Consider the following 10,607-nt stretch of genomic DNA (forward strand, 5'->3'; position numbering starts at 1 on the left):
CATGTAAATACAAACAAAGGAAGATGAAACAAGAGGGAAAGAATAAATTACAAGAGAGACAACATATGAGGAAACAAACAGGAGATCTATAAAAAGGCTTCCATACATCATTCACTTGTTTAATACAGTCTGTTTTCTCTCAGATCAAACATTTTCATACCTGATCGTGATTGATTTTGAGTCCACTTGCTGGAGAGAGAAAAACAACTACACCCAGGAAGTTAGTAAGTAGCTTTATGTATATGTTACGTGTGGACATTTTCTTCTTTTTCACCCTTTGTATTGCTGATAACACCTCCTGTCTTCCTTCTGCAGTTGAGTTTCCTGCTGTTCTGCTGAACACGTCCACGGGGGAGGTTGAGTCCGAGTTTCACACTTATGTTCAACCCCAAGAACACCCCGTTCTCTCCGAGTTCTGCACTGAGCTGACCGGGATTACGCAGGTGACTGTGTACAGGCATAAATACACTGCTACAAACATCATAACATAAACTGGTGCTGTGTACTGTATGTCGTTTTACATTATAATCTGACCGCTTTGTTTCACAGATGCAAGTTGAGGCAGGGATTCCCCTCCAGATCTGTCTTTCACGGTTCATCCGCTGGCTACAAAACCTGCAGCTCAATATGGGTGTGGTCTTTCCCAACAGACAACAGATATCTTCTGCACCTTCACCTTCTCAGAAATTGTGTACCTTCCTCACGTGGTCAGGTAAAAGTCAACTCGATAAGTCAAATCTTAAGATTGCCTTCAGTTATCATTACGATTGGTCTCTGCCTCAGTTAGTAAGGATATTACTAAACACTAAACATCAACCAGAATTATATTTTTATCTTCAAACATTACAAATGTTGTTCAAGAACACAGAATTTTCTGGCTCTCTTATATTATGTGCAATGAAAATACACAATAACATGGTTTATTTTCACCTTGTTGGGTTTTGTATGTTTATTTTTTTACTAGAGGAGTAATGTAGCTAAAACGCATTGTTAATTTAAATGTGCCTCCGTCTGCGTTGCGTATCAGACTGGGATCTCGGAGTTTGTTTGCAATACGAGTGTAAACGCAAGCAGCTCCATAAACCTGATGTGCTCAACAGCTGGATAGACCTGAGAAGCACCTACAGGGTAAGTGAAAGCTTTGTCTTTACACCTCTGTTCTCTTTCATGCTTATGGCTGTACCTAGCAATTGTTTAGTGCAGCAGATGTTTGATTGTTTAGACTGTAAAAGTTAACACTTGAGTCAGTTATGATAAATTCCTATGGTAACTTAACCAGAGCTCAAAGTTAGGTATTTGATTTGCTTTTTGTCTGACTAACAGTCCAAAAACCCAAACATAATCTGTTATACTTACAATATACTTATTGATAAAACTTTCTGTCAATTAACTAATCAAGTGACCTATTTTTAGCTGTTTTATGACAGGAAACCCAAAGGCCTAAACGGAGCATTACAAGATCTAGGAATACAGTTTTCAGGGAGAGAACATTCTGGTATAAAAAAAACTACATTTATTTGGCCAAAATAAATCTTAATCTAAAAGTAAAGACTTCTAATCTAATGCTGTGTGTCTTGTTTACTCTCTTTCCTCAGGTTTGGATGACGCACGAAATACAGCTCAGCTGGCGGCGAGGATGATGAGGGATGGTTGTGTGATGAAGATCACGAGGAGTCTGGTGAGGGTGAGTGGCCATCGTCCAACGATGCATCCCAACTCCTAAATCCCCGGCCCCCTTCTGTCTCCACAAGCAAAACCTTTTCTGGATGCTGACGCTATGGAAGTCTTCATGGATTCATTGGTTGAGAAAGATCCTACATGTAGAATTTAATGAACTTGTTTGTTGTTGCTTTCTTATATAAATAAACAAATATATAACTGGACTGTTGCAATATCCTAAACACTGATAATCATACATCAATCATTATACTTTACTCCAGTTTTACTTTTCTGCTTGGTACTGTGTAAAATCTGAAATCTTTCTGGACACTAAAGAGAGACAGGGAGGGAAACATGCAGCTTAATGGGATTATAGAACCTAGAACTAATACGTGCTTACAGAATTGATTTCACAATACAGTTTAATAATATCAGGAATGTGTGATATTTTACGAGTTATTGATTATATCTCTTATCTTATCTTCTTTTTCTAGACCCCATTAACGATCAAACCCATGTTTGGAAACACAGCTGCAGACAACAAGAAGGAAAAATCCAACACTGATAAAGAAGAAGTCACACTTACCACAAACAAACCCTCATTATTCAAGATTCCTCTCAAAGCATGTCAGATAAAATCATGTTCAGAGTTAAATAAAGGAGAATTAGACACAAAGGGGAACTCAAGTTCAGCTCAGGAATCTGCTCAAATCTGCCAAAGCATCATCTCACCAAAGACACTGCTGAATGGTACAACGGCACAATGGGGACGCAGCAGCAGGGCTGTTACAGCAGAGGCTGCCACTAAAACTTCCTCTTTGGTAATGAGAAATGATCAGGCAACAAACAGAGAGAGCAACAACAGCAGCCTTGTTCTGTGTTCTACTACTGTGGGCTGCCTTTCATATCTGCCACAGCCAAACCAGCCCTCAAGAACAGGAGCAGCAGTAGGACTCAGGGAGGAGGAGGAGGAAGGTGCCGACCTATTAGTGGAAACAGAGGACAGGTGCGGTTCATATGATGATGTGGTGTTGGAGGGAGATGATGATATCTGTGATTATGACAGCGGATGTCATGTGTGGGAAGAGCCTGATAACACACATTCAACAGAAGGTCAGGTCACATTAAGGGACAATTTACGAGAAACAGTGGGCGTTGAAAATAACTTTGAAACTCAAAAGATGACCAGTGAGTCAATAATGACGTCTCTATCTACAAAGAGTATGAGATCCTACGTTAATGTGTCTCATCGCTTAAATGAAATCAGGCAGCATTCAACAATCTCAGAGCCAAGTACTTATTTTGCGGTGCCTAAAACTGTTTCTCGGGACTCAAATCAGCACAAAACAGGACTTAAACACTCCCTTCAAGTACAAGAAAAGTCTGATGGGCCCCATAAAAACTCTGAAACAAACACACCCTTTCCATTCAGGCACAAACCATTCATCCCAGAAAAGACCTCCACCCCTATTACCTCTATTACCTCATTTTTCAGGCCCAAAACAGTCATCGCACAACACACAAAGCACGAAGAGACTCCAAAATCTTCCTTTACCATCTACACTGACCCAGCAAAACCCTCCCGTCCCTCCTCATGTGGCTCCTTCTGCCCCTCAAAGAATGTCCTCTCCTCTTTGTCGACCAACACGCTCTCCTCACGTACCAATGGTTCCTCCGTTTCTGTGGCAATGAAAGGAGGACAGAGGGTCACATCCCCACTGTGTGCGTGTGGGCGTCGTGCAAAGCGGCAGGTGGTGTCCAACGGTGGGCCGAACCACGGCCGAGGGTTTTATTGCTGTCCGGTCCGCCGGTCGGGCAGTGGAGGGACGATACAGAAGGGATGCGAGTTCTTCAAATGGGAGTCAGCTCTGATGAAGAGCAGTTCAGTGGCCTCTCCTGCTGCCGGCTCCTCCGTCTCACTCTGTCAGATCAACTCGACTCTAAGCTGTCGTCCACCCCAGAGGTCAATGATAAGAAAGAGCTATTAACTCGTTGGACAAAGAAAGCTGATGTGGTGTGTTTGTGTTTGGCTTTGTGATGTGATATCAGTGCAAACATCTTTATTGTGTTTAACTTGTTTATCCTTTTTTACATTTTACAATCATAGGGGAGAGCTCCTTTTATGAACTACATACAGCAGTACAAATCAATTTTACTGGCATAGTTAATGCTCAATTTAATTTATTCATTCTAGTTTGGACAATTAATTGGCTTTTATCAAGTTAAAATGTCCCCAAAAATCTAATTCACTGCTTTTCTGTGTTTCAAATCCCTATAAATTGAATATGTTTGGCTGTTTTAGATGTTTTAGGACATAAAAGTGTAATGAGCATAAACATGAATATTGACTCTAACTCATGAAATAATTTATTTGAAGAAGAAAAAAATCCACCAATAATGTACACTAATAATACACTTCATTTTCTATGTATTGTACAGTAAATATAATATTTTGAATACGTTATCAAATTAAATGAAAAACAAAGTGAGTTTATTTCACATGTTAATCTTAATTTTGCTCTTGGTTTTGGCTTGATTGTTGTTTGTATCATTGGTGGAAGAAGTATGTAAAAGTAGAAACTACAGTGTAAAAATAAATAGTTATAGTAGTATTTTTTCAAAGTCTTACTGAAGTAAAATTATTTGCATCAAAATATACTTAAAGTATCAAAACTTAAAGTACTTATTGTACAGAAGGTTCAATTTCAGAATCATATTACTGGATTATAATTATTGATACATGAATGTGTTCCTCACTTAATTGTAATTGCTTCATATGCGGGTAGTTTGACCTATAATAATATTATATAATCAGAAAATGCATTTACTGTTGCAGTGGGGATGCTGACAGAAAAAAAGCATAAAGTTTGAACAGCAATAATTCAAAAAATATAAAAGTATTTTAAAAAGTTGAATACAAGTTAAATAGTCCGAGGTCTCATGGACATTTTAAAGTTTAAATTAAGTCTGTAGCTCAAAGTATGTGGAAGGAGTAGCATTTCAAAGTAGATCAAGTCTGACGAGGATTTGAAGCTTTCTCCATTCATTTCAATGGCTTTTAAAAAAAAATAAAGCTTAATATTTCAAAAAGTATAAAAGATAGAAAAAAGTTCTATACACAAGCACCAATGTCCTCAAAGATCTGAACATTTTGATAATTGAATGGTGTCTGTAGCATGAAGTATGAGGGAGTAGTTAAGCCCTGAAAAACATACAGAACAATAATAATAAAAAGTATAAAATAGGTATAAAGCATCTCCACTAATAAACCACATTAAGTGATTCATATTTCACATTAATAATCCAAATATATAATATAGTGCAGCTTTTATACACTCACTAGCCACTGCATCCAAAGGCGACACACTGCTTCGCGGGATTTGTCCCTCCTCACTCGCCGTACAGGACAACCAAAAAACGTGCTGTGTTGTGACTGAATGAGCCTCCGTCCGTTGCAGCAGCTGCAGTTTGTACCTGGACTCGTGTTCAAGCGGTCGTTGTGTCTGTCCTGCAAAACTTCTCATGGCTTTTTACATTGTAGTCGCTGCAGCTTTAAAACCCTCCGACCAACTGTGTTAGTATCAGCTGCTGAGCTAAAGGCTAATAAAGCCAAGAGGGAGGAAGAGGAGGAGGAGTGAAGGTAGTAACCAAAACAAGGAAAGAAAGGTATAACACATTATCCGCTTCAACATGTCGGCAAACGACTCGAGGAAACGCGGCAAGAAGCGGTACGTGGGCGGCCACAACAAGCGGTGGAAGGGCTCCCGGGAGCTGGAGGTGGGCATGCAGGGGATCCTCATCACATGCAACATGAACGAGAGGAAGTGCACAGCGGAGGCCTTCAATCTGCTCAATGAGTACGCCGACAAGCTCTACGGGCCCGAGAAGGTGAGGAGAGCACTTTAATTGATGAGTTATACCCTGATAGAGAGGGAGGGAGAGAGAGAGAGAGAGAGAGAGAGAGAAGGCCCCTGCTACCTTTATGTGAGTGCTGTTTATAAGTTACTGTGCAAGTTGAGTGAAGTGCAGAGCTGTGGAGACTTTACTCCTTATTTTAATGTATTGAATTATTTGGTGTATTGCATGGATATGGAGGCCTATAGGGGACTTTATTAAAATCATAATGTAAACTTGGAAGTTCCACATTATAGTGTTCCTCATATGTTATTTGAGTAAAAATGAGAATTCAGTAATACAATTTGCATTTTAATTTGTTTGCCACGGCAAAGACATTTCATTATGCTCATGTCCATGATAATGGATTTGAACTAAACCTCAAGATGGTGTCTTTGTCAGTACTCACTACTTGTATTTTAGTTTTAAGCCACTAATTATGAATTTACTCAAATATGACAACCTGGTATAGTACAATATATTGTTTATGTTTTACAATTACTGACTATAGTTTGGATAATCGATTAAATAGTAAAAGGTAATTGTCCAAATCTTGCTGGTTTCACCTTATCCAATGTGAGGAATTGCTTGTTTTATGTTGAATATCTTTAGATTTTGAACTGATGATTTGACTAAAAAGTGATTTGAATGACGTCCCCATACAATCCAACTGTAAGGGGACATTTTTCCAGTACATAATATGGTGTTAACAAAGCGCCGGTCTCATGATCACAGTTCCAAGACAATAATGGGAGCAGCAGTGATGAAGAGGACGCTGAAGAAGAAGATGTTGATGTAGCTCTAAAGAAGGAAGTGGCACAGCTGCAAGCATCTGGAGCTAAACAGGAGAGACGCTTCCAGGCCATGGATAGTGGCGCAAACAATGTCATCTTCATCAAAACTCACAATCTGGGTAAGTCCTTTTTGATGGAACGCGTCATTGATGAGATTTATTTTTGGCCTTTAGTTTTATTGTAGCTACAATTTTGTTTGTTTTCCTCTCCTAGAATCTGACAAGCTGGTCCATCACATCTTGTCTGATCTCCACACCACCAAGAAGAAAAAGTCACGCGTGATACTTCGGATGCTGCCGGTGAGAATCTAAAATCACATCAATCAACTCAACTGTGTTTAATGTGATACGTGTGATTGAACAGATGCAGTGCAGAAAGATGTTTCAAGTTTAAAAAGGCTTCTGTTTTTACAAAGTAGACACTTGTAATGGTGTATGTATCTAAAACACAACTTTTAGGCACACACTGCCTCAGTCATTATTGTGTCTGTTATGTTTATTGGAATGAGGTGCAGTTGTTTAATTCCTTTCGTAATATCTAAATTAATATATTTTCAGCAGAAAGTGAGGCAGTGTGCAGCAGTTCCTCATTGTTAATCCCTTTCAATACAATCTAAATTATTTGAATATATCAAGACTAAAATAATTTGTCCGCAGTGTCTCAACCTTTTGTTTTTCGTCTTATCCAGGTAACTGGAACATGCAAGGCCTTCCAGGATGACATGGTGAAGTACCTGACCACTTTCCTGGAGCCCTGGTTCAAAACTCCAAACTGCGCTACCTACCAGATCGCCTTCAAGGCCCGCAACAGCAGCCACAACAAGAGGGATGAAATCATCAAATCAGTCGCAGGTAGTTCTGGACTTTAGATGAATTTGTTGCTAATATGGATTTAACCTTTTTTTGAAAGTGAAACAAAACTGACTCGTCCTTTTTGACCATTGCAGGTCTAGTGGGGAAGCTTAACCCTAAGAACAAGGTTGATTTGACCAACCCAGATCTGACAATCATTGTGGAGGTCATCAAGGCCGTGTGTTGCCTCAGTGTGGTAAAAGACTATACACTGTACAGGAAGTACAATGTCCAGGAAGTAGTAAAAGAGGACACACCAAAGCCTGATGTGACCACAGCAAAGACAGATTCAAATACAGCTGAGGAGAAGGAGAAACACGATGCAGAGGAGACAAACAAAGAAGAGGAGAAAGGAGAAGAAGACGGTGACAAAACTGCGCCCCAGGACGACAAAGAGGTCGATAAGGCTGAAGGTGACGCGGAGTAAGAGCTCACATTTAGAGAAACTGATTGACAGTTGGTGAGTTAGATTTAAAATGACAAAAACATCTTAAGTTGCTTTTATATTGTAGTGCTTTTGTTTTAAATAGGAAGGCTTTGAAGCCATGATTTTGATGATTTTCTTTCACAACTGATAACATGACTGGACAAAAAAATGAGGTTGGCAAGAGACAAACGGAAATCCAAATATAATTTAATGTCTTTTTTTAAATTCATCTTTGATGCTTTTGTTCTGACTTTGTTAAGATGTCCATGTTTAAATAGCAGTGATTTTTATTGAACTGTACATGTCACCATTCTGCAGCGTAACTTTACTATCTGCTGCCATCAGTTTTTTAATGCTGAATTGGATTTTTAATTTTTTTTTACTACAAACAAAAAAACATTTTGTTCAGGTTTACTGGTGTGTTACATTTTTTTGTAACTGTTATTTCCTAAAGCAGTCCCTGGATTAAAGCTACCTGTGTGTTTGACTGCTTTTGCCTCATATCCTTCACTTATTTTATGGTGCGTTATGCTTCAGTGATTGAAACAACCCTTTATTGGTCCCCAAGAGGGACCAAGAGGGAGGTTTGTGTGTTACAGCAGAAGGACAGAATATGTACAGATAAGTTGAGAAATTTAAATAGAATAAGTAATTAAATGTGCATAAAATAAGAAAATAATACAGAAAGAAACTAAAGAGCAATTAGCCACAAAAGGCAAAATTACAGGAAATAGCAGTACAGATATGCTACCCACAACTAGTGTTGTACTTGAACTGTCTCAGCAAAGTGAAAGAGAAAAAATACTATAAAAATCAGGGTATACTGTATCATATATTGTGATTCTGTAATCATACTCGGAGTTGTCTGTATTAATATTGAGATATAATGTGGTACATAACTATAGAAGAGGAGAAAGAAGGGTCAAAACTAACTAAAACAAAATATAGGTACAACGTTTGCTACTCAGTGACTTTGCATCATCTCACATGTGGTGTAATGCCCTGTTTGACATTGTGTTATGCCCTAAACAGGCAGTTCTTCTCTGCACCACAAGATGGAGTTAATCCCTCATTTTGTAGAGACACGGACATCTGTGTGGCAGGTGTACTACAGTTATTGCTTATGGATGCATAATTTATCACATATTTGATGCAATCTACTCATTTTCTACATAACCTTCTGGTATAAATAGCTTTAAATCATTTTCTAAATGACTTGGAGCTGGTTGTAAGTGTGAACAGAATAGGCTTTATATCATTTCATCGATGGTGTATCGTATATGACGACAGAAAAGTGATTAACTGAAGCAGTAAACACTACAAACAAAACAACATTTTCCAGGGTAAAGGGGGTTAAATATTTTGCCTCAATAAAGTTATTCATGTTTTATTGTTAACAAGATGTTTGTGAACATGAGAAACTTCCAGGACAGTCTTTATCTTTCAGAAAGAAATCAAAAGAAATCAGTCCAGTAGCAAGACTGCACAGCTATACTTTTGCTTATTGCTAACTGCACGCTAACATGCTTATGTCTACAAGTATAAGGTTTACCAAGTTCAGCATTTTAGTTTAGCCTGTTAGCATGCTAACATTCACTATTTGGTAAAAGCTCAAGTATTAAAAAAATAAAGTAAGGACAAAAGTTAAATTGTGACCAGATGCCTGTTAGGGGATCACCAAAGTTATTACAGTTCATCCTGAAGGGGACATTTTCTGTATGTCTGTGATTTCATAGCAATCCATCCAGTAGTTAAGACATTTCACACCAACATACAAGTGTTAACCTCACGGTGGCACAAGAGGAAAAATCAGCGGCTCACCAAAGTTAGTATGATTTATCCTCTGGGGACCACAAATATCTATGTTTATTCTAGATTAGACTGGCGGACCAACCAAATATGAGAGCTGCTTTCTGTGTTGTTTTTTTCAGTGTTTGCACAGGTCTTAAGAGTATGTTCTCACATTTCTGTAGAATTATCCCGGGTCTCTCCTCTGCGTCCACTGAGCCTTTCTGCAAAGGTCACGAACAGTTTAGTGATTAGTCTTTAGAAGATATTACCAGGAGAACTTGGCTTTGTTTGTAGACTTTGTGTAGACACATCAAAACTGAATTTAGTATTTTAGTATTTTATTAGAATTTAGTAAAACCACAGTGCTGTCATTTGAGTAAAGGCATTAATCACGACTTCCACAGTTTTCTGTCTCTGTCACGTACACAAAACGCACACATGCATTAACAGGACTGTGAATTTCTCTCTGCTCATTACACTTGAACTGTTGCTGTGACCCACCCGTCGTTATCTCCACTATATTCAGCTAAAACTCACAAATTGCATTGCCACTGACTCTCAGGTGCCCCAATCAGTGTGACCTGCTGACAAGCCTATAGCTCCAGCACAAGGGGAAAGGACTGGATGTTTTCAGCCTGCCAGTGTGTTATTAGTACAATACCAATTAGACTGTGTGACTGACTAGCCTACATAATGGCTAATGTACAGTGTTGGCTCATAATGATATCACAGTGGTGACATATCTGCTGGCAGGTGAAATCCTTATGTCTTAAACATAATAAAAACATCATTTTCTACGGCTGCAAAGGCATTTTTTATGATTGCTTAATGTTTTTTTGCAAAATGCATAACAAATGATGGTTATGAGATGTTTAATTTATTTCATAAAAAGTATATTGTAGAAGCTTTTTACATGTTTAACCAGGAACGGCATAATCAAGAGAATATTTACAATACCGACCACCCGGTGATGTTTACATGAAAAATCAGACTCTGATGTTTTAATTGCCCCCAAGGCCATGTCTAATTAAACCTCAGTGGGAACTAAAGCCCAGCGCTTTCCAGCCAAATAGGCATACAAACATGTACGCACTGTTCTGCCACCCAGGATTGTACACTTATTCAGGTTTAAATGTCACAGGCCTGTGAAACAATTGCATCCACAGGCGCATGTGCACACGGTCCCCGGGG

The 10,607-nt window shown here is 38.7% G+C and overlaps 2 protein-coding genes across 2 annotated transcripts in view; both read left to right on the top strand.

Annotated features, from left to right (window-relative positions):
- Positions 1-4,043, top strand: part of eri2 (ERI1 exoribonuclease family member 2) — a 4,554-nt gene extending 511 nt beyond the window's left edge. Inside the window, exons 3-9 of the mRNA XM_035660920.1 lie at positions 144-224; positions 316-443; positions 550-712; positions 1,028-1,128; positions 1,414-1,495; positions 1,596-1,684; positions 2,154-4,043. Coding sequence (XP_035516813.1) covers positions 144-224; positions 316-443; positions 550-712; positions 1,028-1,128; positions 1,414-1,495; positions 1,596-1,684; positions 2,154-3,647 — 2,138 coding nt within the window. The 3' untranslated portion in view covers positions 3,648-4,043. The remainder of the gene's footprint in view (positions 1-143; positions 225-315; positions 444-549; positions 713-1,027; positions 1,129-1,413; positions 1,496-1,595; positions 1,685-2,153) is intronic.
- Positions 4,044-5,037: 994 nt separating this feature from the next.
- thumpd1 (THUMP domain containing 1) lies at positions 5,038-8,117 on the top strand. The gene is made up of 5 exons (XM_035660921.1): positions 5,038-5,547; positions 6,289-6,466; positions 6,561-6,646; positions 7,036-7,198; positions 7,294-8,117. The coding sequence occupies exons 1-5, from the start codon at positions 5,350-5,352 to the stop codon at positions 7,623-7,625; spliced, it is 957 nt and encodes a 318-aa protein (XP_035516814.1). The 5' UTR covers positions 5,038-5,349; the 3' UTR covers positions 7,626-8,117.
- The last annotated feature ends 2,490 nt before the right edge of the window (positions 8,118-10,607 follow it).

This window comes from Morone saxatilis, unplaced genomic scaffold, assembly GCF_004916995.1.
Source record: "Morone saxatilis isolate NCDOM2014 unplaced genomic scaffold, NCSU_SB_2.0 Contig17, whole genome shotgun sequence".
NCBI lineage: Eukaryota > Metazoa > Chordata > Actinopteri > Moronidae > Morone > Morone saxatilis.

Bases quoted from the DNA above. Each gene is read 5' to 3' on its own strand.
- thumpd1 (XM_035660921.1), top strand. From the start codon at position 5,350: ATGTCGGCAAACGACTCGAGGAAACGCGGCAAGAAGCGGTACGTGGGC. The intron at 5,548-6,288 runs GTGAGGAGAGCA...TCATGATCACAG, and splicing joins AGCTCTACGGGCCCGAGAAG to TTCCAAGACAATAATGGGAG. The intron at 7,199-7,293 runs GTAGTTCTGGAC...TGACCATTGCAG, and splicing joins AATCATCAAATCAGTCGCAG to GTCTAGTGGGGAAGCTTAAC.